This window comes from Netta rufina (genome assembly GCF_964035555.1).
Source record: "Netta rufina genome assembly, chromosome: 5".
Taxonomy (NCBI): domain Eukaryota; kingdom Metazoa; phylum Chordata; class Aves; order Anseriformes; family Anatidae; genus Netta; species Netta rufina.
In genome coordinates this window covers 48727539-48750304 of record NC_140128.1, presented here as the reverse complement: position 1 = coordinate 48750304, position 22766 = coordinate 48727539, and the positions used below count along the sequence as shown (strand labels likewise).

General features: G+C 41.5%; 1 protein-coding gene across 1 annotated transcript in view; it reads left to right on the top strand.

The window, feature by feature from the left end:
* The window catches only part of FBLN5 (fibulin 5), a 46587-nt gene extending 27070 nt beyond the window's left edge, over positions 1-19517 (top strand). The window contains exons 5-11 of the mRNA XM_084286947.1: positions 6342-6464; positions 10470-10586; positions 11617-11736; positions 14326-14448; positions 14980-15106; positions 17623-17818; positions 19294-19517. Coding sequence (XP_084143073.1) covers positions 6342-6464; positions 10470-10586; positions 11617-11736; positions 14326-14448; positions 14980-15106; positions 17623-17818; positions 19294-19455 — 968 coding nt within the window. The 3' untranslated portion in view covers positions 19456-19517. The remainder of the gene's footprint in view (positions 1-6341; positions 6465-10469; positions 10587-11616; positions 11737-14325; positions 14449-14979; positions 15107-17622; positions 17819-19293) is intronic.
* Positions 19518-22766: the final 3249 nt, after the last annotated feature.

The window sequence follows — 22766 nt, the reverse complement described above, 5'->3', positions numbered from 1 at the left end:
CTGGTGAGATGTGGTAGTGTCCTGCAGTTTGATATCTAGGCTTTCTTTCTATGTGATGCCTTGATTTTATGTATGAATGGTATTCAAATTGTTTATTTATTTACAGACAGTGACTTAAATATGTCATTCATTGTTCTATGACGCCACTAAATTCTAAAGAATCTGTGAAGATTACTGCTAGCTTTTACAGATGATGAACTGCAAAGCTAGAAATTTGCATGCTAAACACAATTAGTTCATTTATTTATTTTGACATTGCAAATGATATCTATCCAGTCACTAGGCGTCTTGCCATCCATTTAAAATACAATCTGTACCAATAAAAACAAAGCATCAGCACATCACATCCCACAAAAGACAGCCAGTCAGCCAGAAATGTAAGAAACCACTCTCTCCACCCTTCTAATCCCCAAAGGAAACCCCAATGCCCCAGCCACCTCACCTCTGTCAAAATGTCAAATAAACAGAACATCACACCCCAGGGTTGCTAGACCAAACCACCGCAGGCATAAATTGTTCAGACAGACACCCTGAGCTAAGGGAGAGGGATGTGGTTAATTAGGGAGTGTTTGGGCTCAGGATCTCGCGGCAAGGGCTTTCTGACAAATGAATGTGGAGATCCCTCCTACTTGCTCTCCCATTCAGTCAGTAAACCAAAGGTCTTTAGATCTTGTGGCTCTGAGCCATGGTGCTTGGTGTTCATTCTAGGTGGTATCTTGTAGGGGCAGAGAGCAGTGGTGTGGAGGGACTTTGTGTCTGTTCTCAGTAGTCAATTGGGAGGTAACAAAGTGTATTGTTCCCACTTCAGGTCAAATTTTATTTTCAGTCTGGACTTGTGCCCTTGTAACTAGCTGTGGGATCAGTAATATCAACACAACAACTAGAAGGTCATATGAGAGAATATGAGATTATAGATGACTGCTAATTTGATAGCACGCAGCATAATCAACCAGAGTTGGCCAAGCATTCCTAGGCAAGGGACGTTCTGCACAGGGATCCACCCTGCCCTGCCTTGGTTCCCTAATGTGGTTTCAAGTGCTGAACAGCTGCTCTCTCAAAGTCAGAAACCTTTAAGACACCCAGGGTCACTATTCACTTGGGCAAATTTGGATTTATTCAAACTGATTAGGTATTGTGACTATCTTTAGCATCCTCCTGTTTTCGTAAGTAACTTCTAGGAACAGTCTCAGTCTTGTCTGTAAGGGTAAGAAAAGGTGTAGTAGCTAAATAACTTGCTCAATTTGCCACTGACAGTGGCAGTAGTTGTCTCTGTTTCAGTAGCTACTGGAAGCTACTGAATTTTTAACCAACGCATCATTAGGGTGGGGCAGTAGGGCTGGGAGAAGCATGGGAGAAAGCAGTTTAGCTGAAAGGGCCTTTAGTGCCCCTGCAGTCTCCTGGTAGAACATATATGTAATGCTTTCAGAATGATAATTAATCTACTTTGGCTCTCACCACCCAATGTAGAGGCTGCATGAAATTTCTGAGAAATTCTTACAATAGGGGCAGGTGGTGCTGGGCTACGCAAAGTACTGGAAGTCAGAAACGCCTGTGGCTGTAGTGGGTTTACGTGGCAAGGTTTTGGTAGCAGGGAGCCATAGGGGTGGTTTCTGTGAGAAAGATCTAGAAGCTGCCCCATGTTTGGGAAGGGCCCCATTGTTTTCCAGATCTGAGCCAATAAGTGATGTTGTTTTGCACCTCTGTGAGAGCATATTTAAGACAGGGAAAAAAAACACTGCGCCAGACAGCAGCCGGGAGTGAGAGAACAGCCTTGCAGGTGCCAAGGTCAGTGTAGAGGGAGGGGGAGAGGTGCTCCAGGCGCCGGAGCAGAAGTCCCCTGCGGCCTGTGGTGAGGACCATGGTGAAGCAGGATGTCCCCCTGCAGCCCATGGAGTACCACGGTGGAGCAGGGTTCCACGCTGCAGCCCGTGGAGGAGACCACGGTGGAGCAGGTGGTCCTGCACCGACGGAGGCTGCCGCCTGTGGAAGACCCCTGCCGGAGCAGATTCCGGGCCGGACCTGTAGCCCGTGGAGAGGAGCCCACGCAGGAGCAGGTGACCTGGCAGGAGCTGCTGCCCGTAGGGGAGCCAGGTTGGAGCAGTTTTCTCCTGAGGGATGGACCCCGTGGTACAGACCCATATCTGGAGTAGTTCTGGATGAGCTGCTGCCTGTGGGAAGCCCACACTGGATCAGTTCATCAAGGACTGCATCCCGTGGGTGGGACCCCACAGCACAGGGGACGAGAGTGACCGAGAAGGAGCGGCAGAGAAGAAGTGCTGTAGACTGACCATAACCCCCATTTCCCCGTTCCCCTGTGCCGCTCGGGGGGAGGAGGTGGAAGAGGGTGGATGGGGGGGAAGGTGCTTTTGGTTTGCTTTTTCCTTTGTTTTCTCACTTCTCTCGCTTGTTAGTAATAGGCAATAAATCTTACTATCTCCTTATGCCGAGTCTGTTTTGCCCGTTACAATAATTATTGCGTGATTTTCTCGTCCTTATCTCAACCCTTGAGCCCCTTTTCACATATTTTCTCCCCATTCCTCTTTGAGGAGGGGGAGTGAGAGAGCGGCTGTGGTGGAGCTCGGCTGCCCACTCGAGCGGAACCACGACAGTGGCCTGTTCTGGTTTCTGTCTTGTTGAGTGGTCACAGGCTAGGCCCTTAATTCCTTAGCCTTGAATTTCCCAGTTAGAATCCAGGGGCACTGATAAGTATCATTAAGTGGGACATTGCAAGGTTTTGTAGTACAGTTTAATTTGTTCTAGGATTGGAAGGCTTCCAATAAAAATGGACTAACTATGAACTGTCTCTTAGGATGCAGGTAATGTTTTCTAAGGATCTTGGAGATGAAAGGCACTAAAAGTAGGTTCAATATTATGAAAACCATCCTTCTATATCTGTGATGGCTGGCACCATCTGATGCTTTCACAGTACTGATGCTGAAATCATCAAATATCACCATCTCTTAACATCTTGAATGGGGGACAGTGAGGTTTCTAGGGTTTCTTGCGTGCTTACTTCACTTTAGTAACTCTTCTTCTCTCCAGAGGGTTATACCTAACTCTGGGACTCAGATAAGTCATTGTGGGATTTCTGTCAATGGTGAAGTCTGCAACACAAATTATGCTGGGTGAGAGGCATTATTCCAGGTTCCAAATAACTGTATCTCAGGGACTTCTTAACACCAGGTGCCCATATACAACTGAATACAGTAACCAACTGTATTATATAGTCCTTATATTTTTTTATTCTATGAATTTGTCTAATCTGCTTTGAGCCTACCGACAACTTAGTGTCATGTGCATTTATAATCACAGTTTTACTCTACTGTTGTATATCACCCATGACGAGGGCAGAGATGGTCAGAACGGGCTTTGAAGTGGTATTTCCAGAGCATGAACACATCTAGGATCTGTGTTTGAATGGGACAGAAATAATAAGCTGTGCAATCAAAGTAAGGAATGATTTGTACATTATTAACTAGCTGTCAGGTTGTTTCCATTTGCAAGTTTCCACTCTACAAAAAATGCCCTGGGAATGTTTTGATATAGTTTCTACGCTGGCACTTAAGTCTAGTGAATCAAATGTAGGCAGTGTCTCAAAGTTTTGTGGCTGGTTTTCTACCCAGTCAATACAATTTATTTTTTCTCCCATCAAATATCTAATTTTGACTTTATTAACCACAGCTTTATTAACACTGTGTAAATGGGCACCCTCTGTCTCCCAGCTCTGATATTCTTCAAGAGGATACCTAATGGTCAGCAAATTGTTGCACCAACATTTTTCTCCATGTGCAGACATTGGCTTTCACTTAATGAGCCCATGTAATGTAAATAACTCCTGGCAGACAAGCTGGGATTATACTCTGTGTTTGAAATGAGAGGGCTGCTTGCCAAAAATTATTGACCTGATTGTATTGGCTGAGCCTGTTAGAATTTAATTGTGCATCATGGTAAAGAGCAATCTTAGAGAAAGATGGACATGTAATATAGAATTAGACATATGCACTCAGGCCCAGGTAAAACATATCTGATGCTACCAGCAATGCTGTTTATACCTGTTGCATAAAACTTCATTAATGAAGTCAGTGAGGTATTATTCAGTGTATAATGAGGGGAGTCAAGGTGTTCTGCATAGAGGACGTCAGGCTGATTAGGTTTTCTTGGGGAGCAGAAAATCCATGAGTAGCCTTCATTGTAAACAGTTGTGTTCAAATGAAAGTCTCCACTACCACTGTGAAAGGTGAAGACTGGGAGTAAGCAATCAAATCAGAGTCAAGGGGTGGTTGAGGGTGGAAGAGACCTCAGGAGGTCACCTGGCCTGACATCCTTACTCAAGCATAGCCACCTATAGCCATTTGCCCAGGAACACGTCTAGATGGCTTTAGAGTATTTCCATGAAGGGAGAAATTGGCTTGGTAAATAATAAAGAAAAGAGGGGCCACCCATTGTTTTCTCTGCACCACAGCCAAGTGGAGGATTTATGGTGTTCAAACAGCATTGCTGCCATACCTGGTGGTAAGACCGTCACCGCCTTTTTGTCTCCATTAGGCCTCACCTATTAATAATACAGGAAGCAGTGGGCATGAAAAATGAAAACCTCTTTCTTTTTATTTTTTAAGTTCAGGGTAAGCAAGAAACAGAAGAGTTGGCTAGATCCCAAGGTTTTGCTCTTCAAACAATAAGCAAACATGACAAATAGGATTTTTTTTCATTTAGAAAACATTAACGTCATTCTTATGAAATTTATGGTTAGATAATATGTGTTCAAATAGTACCAATTATGTGTGATATGCTGTATGAAGTGGGGGGGGGGGGAGGGTGGGGGAGGGGGGGCTGGAATTTTTAGCCCAGTCTCAGAAGCAATAGATGACCTGAACAACGTATAAATGTGTCTTTATAGTCTAGACTTCTTATCTTACACTTTCCTACTTCCCCCACCATTTTGCCAGCCTTTTCTCCAGCCAATGAATATGTGGGAACATATTTCCGACAGAGTTAATTACCTGTAATTGTGCCACTCTTGTTTTCTTACCAGGTTTGACTTGCCATAAATTACTGATACAGATGTTGGCAAGATAAGAACTCTAGACTCTCCCCATATCTATAATATGTATGTATTTATTTATGTATCAGAACATGTTAGATATGCTGCTGTGCTAGACTGGATCCGTTAATTCATGACTGCTAGCATTTTCCAGCTCACTGAGACATAATTCCTACCCTCTGCCACCTGCTCCAGCCCAGTGCATTTGGGAGATACTTTTAATCATGACCCTACAAAGTCTGGGTTAATAAGAGTCAGGGAGGGATCAAGGGAGTAGCATTGCTCAGATGACATAGTACTTCAGCAAAGGCCAATGTACAGTATGCTGGAATAAAAAATAGTTTAGGTATCAATAAATAAAACATAGAAATCTGAGTTGGCTGAAAAAAATGACACAATTTATCTTCTGATATTTCCATTTCTGACATCTAGAGGCAAGCCCAATGCCAGAAACATCAGGGAAGAGACTGAGCAAGGAGGGATTCAAATTGAACTTATGACTCTGGAAGGCATTTTTAATCAGTTAGGTTCCAGTGTCCTGGCTTATATAAATGTAGGAATGTTATTCACCTCCTTTGCAAAAAAAAAAAAAAAAAAAAAAAAAAGAAAAGAAAAAAGGAAAGCCCACAACAAAAGCACCCTAAGGGGTTGTAATAAGGAAAAAACAAAGACATTAAAAACAATAAGGTCGGTTAAAAAAATAAAAAGAGTTTTATTTTCAGGAAATTGATTCCAGGGAAGTCTACTAAGTATACTTTTTTTTTTTCTTTTTTTTTTTGGCAGGTGAAGGTTGATATTTTCTTAACCTTATGTCAGAAAAATTGCAGTGAAATATTCTGTGTTGGTGGGGGTAGGAAGTAATATTTTGTATATGTCTGAATCTCATGACAGTATTTGTGCATCTCTTGAGCCTTCTGCTCATCTCTTACTCTGCAGCCGGATTGCATTGCCCTGTCAGCAGCCATTCCCTAGGGCTGAACACTGTCCTGTAGCATGGAAATCCCAGGTCAGTGACAAGGAAAATGTGGAAGTAATGAAAAGCATCCCTTTCCCGAGGTGCTTTGTGACACACTGGGTCATCTGCGGAAGGGAGAGATTTGATGAGCACACTGAGTTCTCACAGCCCTCAGACATTTGTTTTAATGAATTTTACTTCAGGTTGTAGTCATTCTCCCTGCTCTGCCACACTTTGGCTCCTCACATAGACCCTGTGTACGCGTTGCACTAAGAGTCCCTCTACAGTTCAAACAGCTTCTTGTTCTCATTTCTAACACGTTATTGCTTTATTTCTCTGTTGCAGATATTGATGAGTGTGCTTCAGATTCTCACCAGTGTAACCCCACCCAGATCTGCATAAACACTGAAGGAGGATATACTTGTTCCTGCACTGAAGGCTACTGGCTGCTAGAAGGCCAGTGTTTAGGTAAAAACCTCATGCCATATACGATTTGCATATCTGCATCTGTGTTTGTGTGCCTGTGAATAGCTGAAATAACTTCACTGAGCATCTTTGTCAACTACAGAGTTAAAGCTTTGGCTACGCGGAAACTAATGTCTTCCATCTTCACAAGTGCCAACAGCACACTGGCAGAGAGACTCCCTCATGGAACAAAAATGTAGATGTGAATGCCATATGACAGCATCCATGTTACACAGGGGATTTTCATATTCCCAGTCTGAAGGATTCCCTTTCATATAAGATCAATTGTTAGGACACATACAAAAAGATTTATTCCCAAACAGACATGTCCTTTCCACACAGTTATAGTCCAGACCAGCAGAGATAACTATTTCATACCAAGAAACAGGCCCATAAATCCCTAGATTCAACCAACCCTTTTGCCTGAGGCAATAAAAAATATAACTGAAATTGGTGCTATTTCTGCAGCTTCCAAGCAGTTTTATTTTGACTTTTTATTTTCCTTTCAGCAATGTCCCGTTCATCCTTTTAGCTCATCCTCTCTAAAAAAACATCCCTCAACAAACAGCATGGGAAAATCTTCCAGTTCCTCTGTCCCCCAGCCCATTCCCCTCACTTGATGTGCCCATGGGATTATGAAGTGGATGTTGATGTTAGGTACAGCTCTCTGAGTGAGACAGGACACAACAGCTCCTTTTATATTTGCTCTTTTTTCCCCCCAGGCATGGGCTGTTTGCCTGCCAGCTCTGCGGAGCAGGACTGTCTTGTCACAACACCTCAGCTGGAAGGAGAATGGGGTTTCCCTGCCCATTTAGCCCTGGAGCTTCTCCAGCTGTTTTCCAAATTTGTCCTCCCAAATACCAATTCCAGTGCAGGGCTGCCTTGTGGCTGCTTTTCTAACTACTGCAAGCAGCTGCTGTGTAACTCACCTGGTAGGCATGGGGTAGCTGGTGGGGACAGAGCTGATCCACGTCCAAATGAGGGTCTGTGTAGCTGTACCTGCTCTGGGGAGTCATCATCTTGTAGTTCCCCTGGGATATGAAGTCTCCAGCTCCTTAATATCTGGTAATTCCTCTTCTCCTGGAAACCTCTGTACTCCCTCACAACTCCTAGTGATCACATGGAAGAGAGGAACTGGAGGTGGAGAACAGCTCAGGGATGCAGATGCACTGAGCTAATCCCAGGCTGGGGTTGCACAGGCATATGTGGTAGGGAGAGGATGAGGGAGGGGGGATTCTGCTCTACATTGACTGTTGTGTTACCCATTTACTTCTCCCAGTTACAGCCCAAACTTAATGACTGTGTGCAGCATTCAGGGCTTGGACACAGATCTAAAGCACTTTGCTGCTTGATGGATATACCAGAGAACTGAAGTGGCTGCTTTGCTGAACTGATTTGAATATCTGCTTATGCCATTTAGAATAAGCAATAACACCCTAGTGTTGTCCACATTATGTAAGCACGGGGTGGATTATTACAAGGCAATGCAAAGAGCTAGAAACAAATTTTATTTAAAATCTCTATATTTTAGTGTGTCAAAAGAGTCTCAGTTTTCCATACTTTCCACTGGCCTTGGAGAAGGGATTTGTGCTGGCATAAGGCAATAAAAGGCCATTTAATGTAATCAGAGGTCTGGACTGAGTTTTTAGAGCCATTTTCTCTGTGTGTGTGTTTGTACTCTTAGTATACCATAGTTACAAAAAGCTAAACTTTAATGTAATTATCCCAGTAATGCTTACACAGGAGCAAGTGAAGCAGTGTCCACAGGAACCACCCACAAGAAGAAGCCTTGAAAAAGTCCTTATTCTCAAAATGTAGTGTTCTTGAGATAACAGTCCTGCAAAATCCAAAGCATGTATTTAAAGTAATACACCAGCAAAATGAGATATTAATTTACTTAAAACCACTGTCACTTTTTGCAGGATTTGGACCAAGCCCAGTGCTGGTGTACATACCACAGCTGACCCTGGCTTTTGGTTATCTTGCAATTAAGAGTGAACTGAGATGTAAAAGCTAGTAACAGTGAAACCTGGTGCCATTGTTCTTGTTATTTTACACATGGAGAGTATTTCCAAAACTTTTGACGTTTTCAGAAAGCCTTTGTGAAACTTGCTATGGCAAAACTGACCTATCAAGGCCAACAACATAAACTTGAATTACAGGATGTAGCTACTTATAAAACAGATTCACAACATTGTTGTTTTTATGGTATTACCACATCATGTAAATGTTCCAGTCATTCAGGAATTCATTTTCCCAAAACATTCTTAATATTTAACACCAAAACAGGAAGCAGTTAACTAAAAAATAATGAACTGCTGAAATTCATGCTGATATATATGTGTACTTGTGAACCATAGGAAGAATACTGTCATTCTGATTTTCTTGTGCATTGGAATCTCTCATAAGGGTCACTTCACCAAAAGCTGTGCCTTCACGCTTTAATCACAAAACCTTAATAGCAAACTGGCTGCAGATTTATACACTTGGTTTCCTACTGCAGAAACTTTATTTCACACCTGTAGAACTGCTTCAAACTAAACTCATGCAAAAGTGGTTTAATGGAAAGTAGAATTAGATTCAGCAGATCTGGTGAAAGGAGCATGAAAACTGCAGAAGATCTAATTCAGATATTACAGCTTTCTGAAATTGCTCAAAGCTGTAGGAGCTGGCTTTCAGTCTGGAGTGCAAGCAATTTCTAGTTAACTTAACAGAAGTTGCAGCATCAATGAAAACAAGTGCAGGCATCCTTCCCTTGAAGCAGGACTTGCATATTTGAATGATGTCATCTTCCTAGCTTAGCATTTCATTGATTGAATGCCCTTATTTCATACCCTCCTGAGAGTCTTAGGAATGGACATTCAAAATTGTCCCTTGTATGAGTCTTTCAGCAGACAGGATTGTTATTTTTCCAACTCATCCCCAGACTTTTACATAATTATTGTTTTTCCATATACCGTTCTGTTTTCAAATTGGCAAAAAAATAATGTACTGCTTCAATAAAACATCCCATCATGGCCATATTTACAGAAAGCATTTAAATAAAAACTGTCTTCCAGTACCTGGTTTGTCATCTGCTGTCCTTACAATGACTCTAGAGATCAGCAGGGATGGTTATTGAATAAGGAGAAAGACGTGATCTGTGATCTTATTTGAATTGCCCATAAGAAAAACCTAAGCAGGAACTCAATGTTTAGAACATTATTGGAAGGCTGCAAAGTTTTCAGAGTAGCCATAAAAAAAATCTCCATAAATCAAAAGCCAGTTTATACCAAAGGAAATGTAAAGCCTTGGACAAGACAACTTCTCCAATTCCTAGGCCAGGAACAAAATTCTTTTAGCACTTCCATCAGACATAACTTACAGCATTTGATTGTGCTTATAACAGTCAACTGCATGTATTTCTAATGCTGCATTTCAGCCCAAACTGCTATTTCATTTTGGCAGCAAATTTATTTTTTACATTTTAGTATGTCATGTAAAGATTCGTATAAAATGTGAATGTGACTGTTGGACAAAGGGTGTTTAGAGAACGCCCTGTCTGGGGAAAAACAAACAAACAAACAAACAAACAGTGTTTGGTAATAAATACTTCATGCTTTTTTAGTGAGTAGCTTTGGTATATGTGGAGATAAAAGGTATTTCCCTCTTGATTCTGATGAAACTTTGCTACGAGGTTGGCTGTGCTGGCTATCAGATAGGCCTTGAGGTAACGTTTACAGGGACTGATTGGGCCTTCTGATCATGTATCGTCGAGCTAAAGATCAATCAATGATAATCAGTTTATATGACCGACTGACAGATGTCGATGTGGAAAAAATGCATTACTGGTCCTTTTCTGCGGAGACATGATTGACTAATTGGATCTGAACACCTACAAGTTTGGCTGTTAGTCTGTAACCACTGTGCTGGGTCACTTCTCTGTTTCTGGTGCTATTGATTCAGTGTACTTGATGCTTTGTGTCTGCATGTGAAAATGCAGATCACTCTAATTTTTTTCATTTGTAGACATAGATGAATGTCGCTATGGCTATTGCCAGCAGCTCTGTGCCAATGTGCCCGGTTCCTACTCCTGCACGTGCAACCCAGGCTTTACCCTCAATGATGACGGAAGATCATGCCAAGGTACTGTGTATGCTGTACCATAACTGAAATCTTTGGTCCCAACACAGCAACACTCTTAAAACTTGCTTACTTTTTAGCATAAAAGTGAGCTTCCCAACATTGCTTTTGAAATGTTGATAGTTTTGTCTTTTTGAGGTATTTCTGTAGCTCCCATGTGAGCATATGTTTGTCACCACAGTACCTAGGAGGGGCTGAGGTAACATATAGGTAGCGACATGAGCAGTGTATCCACAGATATGCACAAGGCCATACCCCGCTAAAGACACTCACTGAAATTACTGAGATTTAGGCACTGAAGTATTTTTAAAATCTGAGGCTGTGTGACCCACCTGAGACAGGAAATCTCTGTCAGATGAAAAAATTAGATCTGAGGCTCCCAAGCTCCACATGAGGGTCCTGAGCACCTGACCACCTTTTGCTGTGATGTGCAACCTCTCCATGAAGCCTCTCCTTAGCTAAGCAGCAATGCAGAGCATCTTCCCACATTCTCCAGGAAATGGTCTGTGCTAATGATGTGAGGACTCTCCAGAAGCTGCTAATATCCTAAAAGGAAAAAAAAAAAAAAAAAAAAAATAAAAAAAAAAATAAAAAAAAAAAAGGCTTTGTCATTGCCCTAGATTTCCATAAGGACCAATCCTCATTGTATTTAATTCCTCAGGTGTATCCTGCTGCATTTTTCCTCAGGTCTGTTATAATCTGTATAATCAGTTCAACTGTATAATCAGTTCAACAATTTTAAAATTACAGGATAAAGAGAGAAGTCTTTGTAATCAAATTTTCACCCCATCTTCCACGTTATTTTTTTGAATTAAGGTATTCCCCAAACCTTCACTTCCATGCATGTTGTGTTTCCAACATGCTATTTCCAAACATCATCTTGAATCCAAAAAAACATTTCTGACTTGGTTATGTTTTTCAGAACAAACCATTTTTACTGTACAGATAATCTCTTTCAAATGCTTTACAGTAATGAATTGAAAATAGAGTTTGGGGAGAAGTCACTGACGCAATGAGCATTGGTTTCCCACAGATGTGAACGAATGCACAGGCGAAAACCCTTGCACTCAGTCCTGCGTCAATACCTATGGCTCTTTTCTCTGCCGTTGTGAACCTGGCTATGAACTGGAAGCTGATGGAGTTAACTGCAGCGGTAACTGTCTTCAGTTATTTGTTGGGTCTTGTTTCTTTAATTCTATTTGGCTTTCCTTTCCTGAAGTATTGTTTTGTACATGCTTTTTTACAAGTCTTCTGCTTTGGTCTATGGTTAGCAGCAGGATAGCCGCTAATCTGATTCTTCCAGTTAAACTACACAGCAAATGCCCAGAAAAGCACAATGGAGGATGGCTGCAAATAGTTTTAAAGAAAAAAGCTAAATATTAAAAAGCTTTAAGATAACAGCAAAACATACAAAATGCTTTCTAGTGATAAATGGGAGCCTTATTAAAGCAAGTAAACTAGGGACAGTCCTAGAACATTCTTCTGTGATTAAAGAAATAGTCATGCAAAAAGCACTTTTCCGTTTGCCAGTAGAAGGCATGTATTCCTCTTGCTCTTACAACTGCACCCTTCTGCCTGAAACATTCCCTCTTTTCCTTCAGATGGTTCTGGCTGCACTTCAGAAGTAATATGTGGTTTCTTAGCAGAGCTGATATGTTCAGTTCACAGCAGATGAAATTGTGCTTATGTCACTCTACTTCTCCCTCTCTTGTTTTTGTTTTTATTTTATTGCTTTATTTTAATTGAAGGCAAAACTTATTTCTGTGCTTAATGTTCCCACAGCCTGATAAAATTAGAGAATCTAGCCAATATTTCTTGGAAGGAAAAACACCCTGGAAAATACTTGTTTTTTAATTTACAGTAAACAGATGTAACATGCTGTTTCTGAAAGAGAAGACATGTGATATGCAGTCTGTATATAGATTAGTGTATCTGAAGTTGTTCTCTCATGCAAATCTCCTTATTATGAGGGAGAGTACAAAGACCTAAATCTCTAAAGGGTCTTAACATATAGAGCTGCAACACCTAACTTAAGATTTCTGCTTTCCAGTAGAATTTCTGCTTCTAAATTAGACTTCTCTGCCTTTTTACATGCTCCTGAGCTAGCTGAGGGCCTGAATCAACTAAGTTGAGTGCAATACCACACAAACATTGCCAGTATAAAAAGGTGCCAAGAGAGGTTATGCTTAAACCTCATTTGTGGCTGAGAGTTAAGCCTCCAAAAGGGATTTTCCACCACTCAGATTTAGGGCAGAAAAACATCTCTTGACCCTTCTGCACAAGCAAACACTTGTTGGAAGTGGGTGAAATTCCTCTGAATGAGATTCTTGCATTTCACAAGCAATCACTGGACATGACTGAGGCTTGCAAAGGGAATGGCCCCTGCAGATGCAGTAGACAGAAGCACTGCAGAAAGGTTTGGCTGTGTCTGCCCTATGTGGTTCAGCAGCAGCAATGTGGGGCCCTTGGGGCTTTATGTACCTTCAGCACTTGACAGCAGCTGCTCACAGGTTACATGAATCTGATGGTGCTGGAGGGCTGGGCTGCAAGACCTAGAGGGGGTGGGCGATATCCCAGTGCCCTTATGGAGTGCTTTTCTCAGTGAACTCTCTGGAGCAAGCCACACACTAACAGGACTGTGTAGCTGTGAAGTTCCCTTAATCTCTCTTTTGATTATGTGGTTGCAGACATAAAGCCACTTAAGCACATTTGGACTTCAAATACTTTCTCAAGTGCATCTGTACAAAACAACAGAAGTGTATAGATGGCCTAAGCCCAATTTAAAGAAAGGGAAATTCAGTCTGAGGAGTAAAAGTGATTTGCCTGGGAGAGTCAACATGTCAGAGCTGGGAATATGAACTTGGGAGTTCCTGGCTGGGACTATGGCTTTTGTTTCTTTCTTCCCCTGAACAGAGAAATAAGGAAATGATTAACAGCAGCCTCCCTCAGTCTAGCGCCTTTGCATGTGTTTTCTCCTCGGTCAGCCATGCCTCCATGTGCAGCTCAGAAGTTCATCTTTCTACTTGAGCACAGTTCTGCAGAATATGATGACTGATCAATTCATGAGAAAAGGGGAAAAGAGATCATTTTCTGCTTTTAATCAGAGGTTGGACAGCCTGTTTAGCTTCCTGGGTATCTGGGAGAACTCTGGGCCTTCTAGTCGGTCTGACTCAAGCAGGGATGAGCTCTGAAGTCTTGCTTGGAACGCCTTGCAAGTAACTGGCTAGAGGCTAAGAAGCATGAAACAGCCAGGGCTGGCTGCAGGATTTCTGCTGGGACCCATGTGGCCCTGGGAAAGGGAAGTTTGCTCTCCAGAAAAAGAAGAAGAAAAAAAAAAGGAAAAAAAAAAAAAAAAAAAAGGTAAAGAAAAGCACCACCAAGTCTCTACTTACAAATTACAGTTGCAGATTTGTTATTGGAGTACCGCTATCTCTGACGTAAAACAGAACCGAAAACACAGCCAACTGGTGACAGGTATTCAAAAAGAAAAATAAATATATAAGAGCCATGCATTGTGTTGAGCAGCAGCCTTGGTTTCCCTAGGGAAAGAAAAAAAAAAAAAAAAAGTTTAGCCAAGAACCTGTTTAACAGTATTTTGCCAGGCTGCCTCAGAGCACTGAGGAGTTGGAAGGTGCCAAACTCCAGCTGGGGTGATAGGCACATAGTCTGGATGGCCCCTGCTTGTGGGACTGCTCTTTTGACTGTGAAGCCAAAAACTCTAAACTGTATTTTACCGTTGCAGACATGGACGAATGCAGCTTCTCAGAGTTCCTCTGCCAGCACGAATGTGTGAATGGGCCTGGTTCTTACTACTGTATCTGTCCTTCGGGCTATAACCTGCTTGATGATAGCAGAAGCTGCCAAGGTAAGAACATTCCAGCACCCAGAGGGACTAGCAAGTAAGTCCTGAGTCTGGAAAGAGGTTTTCAAGGACTGAGATGCTTGGTCTTGGCATTGCATAAGTGACATACTCATAGGGGCCAATTATGTGATTCTGGTGAGAACATCATCACACGAGCAGTCCCACTGAGGTCAATTGGTGTAAGGAAGGCTTTACTGCCTAAGAAACAGCTACACAGTAAAGCCCTCAGATGCCTTCCTCTCTGCTGCACGTCTCTCTTTGGTTTTCACATTCTGTAAGGTCAGAAAGCTTGAGCAGCCAATTTCTTTTTTATTTTTGCAGCACTTAGCATACGGAATCACTCCAGTAACGAGAAATGAATGGAGTAAAAACTGGTCTTAAAAGAGGGGCCGGTTATCAAAAAGCCACTTCTCATGGTGCAAGAGCATTGCAAATTTTGGGGCAATTCCTTATGATGGACATAGCGGTAGAAGAGCTGTGCCTTGCATATACATCCCTGCTTGTCTTTCTCTTGTTTTTTTTTTTGTGTTTTAGATATCAATGAATGTGAAACTAGAAACTTCACCTGCACTCCACAGCAAACGTGTTTCAATATCCCAGGAGAATATAAATGTTTAGACCCAGTAAGATGCGAGGATCCTTATATCCAGATTAACGAGAAGTGAGTAACATACCCACAGCCATAGAAGCAAATTTTGTCTGTGTGAAGCATATCTAGTGAACCAAATAAGCTATATTTTTGCAACACAACCATTAAGTGTACCTAAAGAGCTATAGATACCTGCTGTTGCTGCATTTACCATTAGTAAGCTTTATACAAATAATAAATTGCAATTCCTTACCAGGTCACCAGGTGGGATATGATATGATACTCAGATGTGTGGGAAGTTAGACTGGAAAAACACTTATCAGTGAGTAGAAAAAAACAGCAAGGTTTGTAACGTAATGAGACATTTACTTACATTACTAATTGACTTCATATATGCTCAAAAGCAGCCCATTTGTTAATATGAGTATTTCCTGTAAATATTAACTAGCTCATGTTCAGGAAGTACTTTAAAAACATTAGATGCTAGTTATCGCAGGGTCCAAGTAGTTTCCTGCTGCTTAAAGGCTAAATGTGCTGAAAAGTCCACAAACTGATTTGTATTGTCTGGAAATTGGGTATATCTGAATGGGGCTATTAGCACTGTTCCTGTTTAAATATGGAACTATTTGGGCAAACAAATCGGGGGGAGGCAGCACATTTCTAAAAGTTGCCTGATTCTTTCACATTTTTGTATGTACCTGCCTGGGCCTCAAAATGTTTCAGCTCCAGCTAGATCTCTAAGTATTGCAGGCCATAGAATTTCATCCATAGTGTTTGCACTAAACTCAATTACTTGGGATTACTTGGTAGCCTAATGTATTTTATAGATAAGCAAGAGGTGAAGAATCCACGGCTTCCCATGACAATGCATTCATGCCTTTACATTGCTTTCTGAACTAGGACAGCTGAGGAATGGACAAGTTCTTTTCTGCCATTCTGGCTCTACCTATCTTCAGAGGTGGCAGAATCTTAAATTAGAAGCTGAAATGTTTAAAGTCTACGTATCTAAATTCCTCAGAGCCCAACTGCGGAGTACTTACAAATCAGCTTTCACCAAAACTCTTGATCTCTGAGCTTTGTATTTGGTGGCTTTGGCACATATCTAGATGTGACTGCATTTAATTTGTGGCATATGTCTAGAAGTGGTCAGTATAAAAGACAAGCAAATTCTTTGCATCTGTGTTCTCTGTGGAAAGGATTGGGTGTTTGTAATGCCAGGAACTTTTGTATGGAGGATTTGCCAGAGGAATTGTCTGAAGTTGGTGTTGGTAGTGGAGGTTATAGAAAAAAATAGAGGAAAAAAAAAAGCAGCTATTTTCCATCCAGTAAATTCCCCAACATGGATTTTATAAAGGGACATCCTGCCTCAGAACTTTATTGGAGTTCTCTGAAGAATTCAGCAGCTTATGGCTAAGGGGCATGGACTGATAGTCTGCTTGGGTTTCCAAAGGCTTCTGAAAATAACCCTACTTTAGGCTTCTATGGAAATTGAGCAGTCATAAGTAAGTGAGCAGCCCCTGGCACAGACGGATAAGAGGTTGAAAGATAAGAAGAGAATTGCAGAAGAAGCCTCAATGACTGCAACAAAAATGGCAGATGAAATTCAGTGTAGATGAATGTAAAGTTAAAATACAATGCCAACTTCACAAGGTAAATAAAGAGCACTTATCTGATTATAGTCCCTCCAAAGCAAGGTTTGAGGACTGTTACAGGTAGTTGCATAATCTGTCAGACTCACCAGAGAAAAAGCAATCTGAAATTGAGGTATGGAATATCCTTAGAACACGTGCCATTGTGTACCCATATCTTCAGGATCGCACAGTTCCATCCCCTCCTTTCAAGAGCAATGTAATGTAACCAGACAAAGGTTCATAAAGAGCCACAAAGACGGTCAAAAGCATGGAACAGATTCCTTGTGAGAAGCAACTAAGTTTAGGACACTTCAGCCATGAACAGGGTCAAATACAAAAGCCTGAGTTGCACATGGAGCATGAGCAGGGATTGACGGTCTGCTCCCAAGAGCTGCAGGCATCAAAGTCAGCAAGAGGCTGTGCAAGGAGAGGCAGAGAGATGTTTCTGCACTGCTTGCCAGAGGCCGTGGAGCCACACAGTTCCATGGATGCCAAATGTTCCTGGGGGTGCAAAGGAAAGCTGGACAAGAAATGCATTGCAGGCTAACAATATACAGCAGACATCTTAGCTTCAAGAACCCCAGGGTGGGTGGAAGGGGGGAGTTCAGTTTAAATTACTATCAGAACAAACATGTATAGGGTATTCTACACCTGCAGAGCTGCCTTAAAGACAGCACTGATTTTCAAGTATCTAAGAAGACATAGGATGCCAAGATATTTTGGCAAAGCCTGGAAGACAAGAAAAGAAGTCAGGGATATAAGCAGACTGAAGTAGCACAGAGAAAAATAAAAATAAAAATAAGCAAATTCATTACATTTTCATTGATTCTTTTAGCTGGTTGGCAACTTGATTTATTGATTGATTGATTGATTGTTCTTTGCAGCTGTATCAGCATGTAAAAAATCAAGTAAAACAGGAATTTGTAACCACTGATGACAATCCTATCTCTCTTTTAGCCGCTGTATGTGTCCAGCTGAAAATCCTGGCTGCCGAGATCAGCCATTCACCATCTTGTACAGAGTCATGGATATTGTGTCTGGGCGGTCAGTGCCTTCTGACATCTTTCAGATGCAAGCAACAACTCGCTACCCTGGAGCCTACTACATCTTCCAAATCAAATCAGGGAATGAGGGCAGGGAATTCTACATGCGGGTAAGTCTGGCGCTGGCTGGGAGAAAACCCGGAGTATCTTCGTGTTAGCGGAATTTCTTTCTGACAGCAGAACTCTTCTTTCTTTTACTAAATACCATTCAAACCTTCAATATGAGACATTTTTACATGCAGACATGCAGGTCATTGTGCTGGTCTGGCTTTGATATTCCCCTTAAGTGATGTTTGGTGGCTACTGATGGCTCCCATGATTGACAGAAAATGGTTGCATGACAGATTTCAATAGATCTCAAAACATGTTCCTCATGCGAGCTTCAGTGTAAAATTCTCAATGTTAAAAAGAAATAAAAAAGGTTTCAAAATTCCCAAAATGACAAGTGGTCTAGGAATGATCATGCACATCTCACAAGTTCTTTCCTGTTACAAAGTAATTACTGATCCCACTGACTTCCCCTATTCAGGGCTGACCTGGCACTTGCTAAGGCTCCATTGATGAGCTTCACCGCTCAAGTCAGCTATTTTGCTTGTATTTATTTATCACATCCCCATTCATTTGTCACCTAGACTACTTTGCTTGCACAAGCCGTCCTTTTCCTTCACTGGCAACACGTTCATGTGTCAGGTTTGTAGCCAGCAGGTGGTGCTTATTCCTTGTTTTGAGAACAGCAGGAGCAGGCAGAGAAGCACAGGGCCCCCCGGGCTGCTGCTGGGTGGGCTGCAGTACCAGGGCCACAGCCTGGCCCTGGACAGCCCGGCCAGCTCCTCCTCACCATTTTCTTGGGCTTCTATTATCAAATACAACATAAATGCTTCTTTTCATGGTAAAACAGGTCCCACTTTATGTACATAAGCTTCTGTTGGAAACCAAATTACATTTGGTTTTAACCTCCAAAACTCTAATTTTTAAATTTTCATAATCCACTGTTCTGGCCAGATATTTCAAAGCTCTGCTTCCACTTACTAAAAGACAGATTTTCTGATGTGCCTTCACATATTTAAAGCTCTCTTCAGAGGGTGAGGTTTTGCAACGTTAACACGCAGTTGTACAACCAACCCTGATTCCACTCATAGCGAAACATCTGTTCTCAAAGCTCTGGTAACATAACCCCTTCTTGGGGTTTGCTGCTTCAAAGTAATAATAGCTTTTGCATCAAATTAAATAATAACTGACCAAAAAAAAATTGACATTATTTGTACATACTCCAAATCCATGTTTTCATCTTTTCCCACTTAGACAATAGCAAATTTCTATGCACAATAGCTTCTTTTATGTGCAGGGCTCCCAAAGGCTTTTAAAACTGTAGAAGGTGATAGTTCATACAAAACACTGAGATGGAGCCAAACACTGAATTGAAGCTCTCTCTCCTGTGAATTGCAGTAGCTTCTAACAATGCAACAGAAAATAGTGTTATTTTGGCTGCTCGAGGACTGTGGACATAACGTGGTCTCACCTGACATGATAGCTTTCATGAACCGTTTCTGGAAATCTCACCTGCTTCCTCTTGTTTTGTGTACAGCAAACGGGACCGATCAGTGCTACCCTGGTGATGACCCGTCCCGTGAAAGGGCCCCGTACTATTCAGTTGGACTTGGAAATGATCACTGTTAACACCGTCATCAACTTCAGGGGAAGCTCTGTCATCCGGCTGAGGATATACGTATCACAGTACTCATTCTAACCCTTGAGTTGGTGCCCTGTAAACATTAAAACAAAAGACACGGCTCCTCCTCTGCAGAACTCTCTCCTCAGAAGCCAGTACGTATAGCAGCTCAAAACCAAGTCAGTATTTCCACAGACCCAGTGACCTATGCCTGTCTGAGGAGAGAGGCCTCTTCATGCACAGCCCCTACCAGGATGCAGTCCTCTGGAGGTGTATCGGCAGCAGATCCCATACGATTCTCTATGTGGTCATGTATTTTAAGGACTCATTTTTCCATTGTAATCACTTCTAGGGTATGAGTCTACGTTTCAAAGACTGTGAACCTTTGTAGCTCCAAGGCAGCTTAGCAAAAAGCACCAAAGAAACTGAGGAAAAAGCTGGCTTTTGCAATCTCGCCTGTTTTTCTTTTTTTTTTTTTCATTATAAATGGAAAGCAAACGAACAAGTAGAACCTTCTCCCCAACCCCCCAAAAAGTCACCTGTTGAAACAAAGGATCTCAGAAGTGCTAATTTACATTTCCAGTTATCTTTGAAATTATCCGTCAGGCACTTTGTCTTAATTCACCCTGCATTTGTCTTACTTTCACCTGTTTTTCTTTGATTCTATTTTATACTTAAAATTCATTGTAAATTCAATCCAAAATACATGTTGTACTATGTAATCTTCTACTTTCTAACAAAGTGTCACATCTTTGGGTTCCTTTCTGTATTAAATCTGTCTATATAACAGAGTTCATAGAAATCTATCACTGGATGGCATGTTTTACAATGTTTAGGGTGTTATGCTTAGTTACAGCCAGATTCTTTGGCACAGACCTCCACTGCCAGAATAGTGTCCAGGGGCTTCAGAGCAGATGAGAATTAGAACTTTCACCTGGTTTTCAGTGGAATAATTGCAAACAGTTTGTGATGGTTATAAGGTAACAGTACTACCTTTGTAGTTAAGGCTGCAGCTGACCTCCTGTTCAAAGACCCCGTGGCTGAGATGCGTCCAAATTCCTTCAGAGAAAAAAAAAAACATTCTGTTCACAGTCTTTCTCCTACATTCCTAACATTGGGGGAAACAAGCTGGAAAAGACTAGGAATGGTTGTATCATACATGCCTCTGCCACAAAGCAGACCCAGCTATACCAGTACCCAGGCCTCGAGTGATGGGATCCCACAGTTTTCCATAGGTAATGTCTTCTCAGGTATAATTGCTGTAACCAATAGAAAGTTTTTCCTAAAGTCTAATCTGAATCTCCCCTGTCGTAATTTAAATCTATTCTTTTCAGCCTACTTCCAGTAGAAACAGAGAACAGTTTATCTTCCCCATGCAACAGTCTTTAACATGTCTGAAGACTGTTGTCATGTCTCCCCTCAGACTGTTCCTCTCTAGTCTAAACAAACCCAATTCTTTTGGTCTTTCCTCATACATCACATTTTCTGGACCTTTGATCATTCTTGTTGCTCTCATCTGGATTCTCTCCAGTTGGTTCACATCTTTCTCAAAGCGCAGTGCCCAAAACTGTGAAAAGTATTCCAGCTGAGGCCTCACAGTGCTAAGCTAAATATATATATATTTATATATATATTTTTATATATATATATATATTTAGGAGTTTGAAAATAAAACTAAAAATAATTGTATAGTTTGGAAGTATAATCCTCACCTTGTTGAAGCCATTGGCAGGTCAGTGTTTTATTTTGTAAGAACAAGGGTTCCTATACTTTGTTATTAAATTTCTCTGAAGCAACTGCTTTTGCTTTTTTCCCCTACTTCTTCCTTACTGGTTTATTTGCTCTCCAGCATTGCTAGGACAAGAAACATAACCTTTGCTTGGCCTTTTTGAGGACTGAAAGTTCTTAATGCTACTTGGGAAAGGGAGTTATGTAAATTATAATGAGAATAGGCTGGAGCAGAGTAGAAGCATTATGTGAGGTCTTCATTAAAGTGGGAGTATTAAATGGGAGTCTACACAGTCAGAAAGTTATCACAACACAGGCTGCATGGCACGATCAGAAAAATGACTCTCTTGTTCCCAATAAGCTTAAAAGTTAGCCTAGGGTTGTTTTTCCTCTCCACTACTTCCACTCCAGTAGAAGTGACTGCTCTTTTTACCAGTACTTAGCTCGAAAGAAGCCTGATGCAATGGCCCACAGCAACAAAATGCTAAATTGAGTGTGCTTTAGCAGCTTCCATTCCTTAATAAAGTTTCCGCCTTGATGATGCAACATCCTGGGGTCCGGTGGCTCAGAGCTCTGTACACAGGCTGTCCTTTATTATAAAAACAGAATAGGTTGAGACTGACTTCAGTGGGCCAAGCAAGGAGCAGGAAGCCAAGGAGTTTTGTGAGAAGCCAACCTGGAGGAAATAAATGTAGAGGAAACGTGCAGAGGAACATCAGAAACAGGAAGGTGCTTCTTGAGTGCGTCCAGGCTCATCGTATGCCACCCTCTTGGAGGGGAAAATAGAGATGCCCAAGAAGGAGGAATGTTATTTTATAACCACGGGCTAAAGCCATGTGTGGGTCCCATGTGAAGGAATGGAGACATGGGAAACAAGCGGGCTCTGGTGGCCCAGAAAGCAGCCGTGGGGCAGGCAGGATCTTAAGCTAGGGGCATTAAACTCTCAATGTGCTGAGGGTTTTACCAGTGCTTAAAAGCCTTTTTTCTCCTGATTTGTGTCCCTGTGTTATCACTTCTTTGTGCCCAGTGGAGGAGTCTTTTCTCCTGCCATCACATTGCCTCCTGGAGACGAAGTGCACTCCCTTAGATATCAGACAGTTCCTCACTTCTGGGCTGTTCTCCCATGGCCCCCACATACCAACCTGGTTTAACCCTAATTTAGAAACATTAAAAAAACAACACAGAGGAATTCTATAACAAAACACTTTGTTAAAAGAGTAAAGCATGAATGCCTGGTTTTAGCAAGGTCCAGCAAATACTCATAAAACAATATTACACTTTCTATATAAATATTCTGCGCTTTAAAAGGAAAAGTGAAAAGTCTGGAAACAAAGGAATTCAGCCACTTCTCAACCGCCATAACATCTTTCATCACTCACTATCACTCCAGCCAACTTTAACTTCGCCAAAATATATGCCAATCTCAGAATAATAAATTACTAGCAGTTTATAACATCTAAACTCTCCATTTCCTATTCAAGGGTCTGTTTTCAATAGACCATCACAGGCTCATATATTACAGCAATTCTCACCAAATAAAAATAAAAAATAAAAATAATAAAAAGAAAAAAAAATGAAAGAAATGAATATACATGTAAGGTTTTTATGGGATTAAAGTTAAAAATGCAAGCTTGCAACTGCTGTATGCATACTTGTTCTCC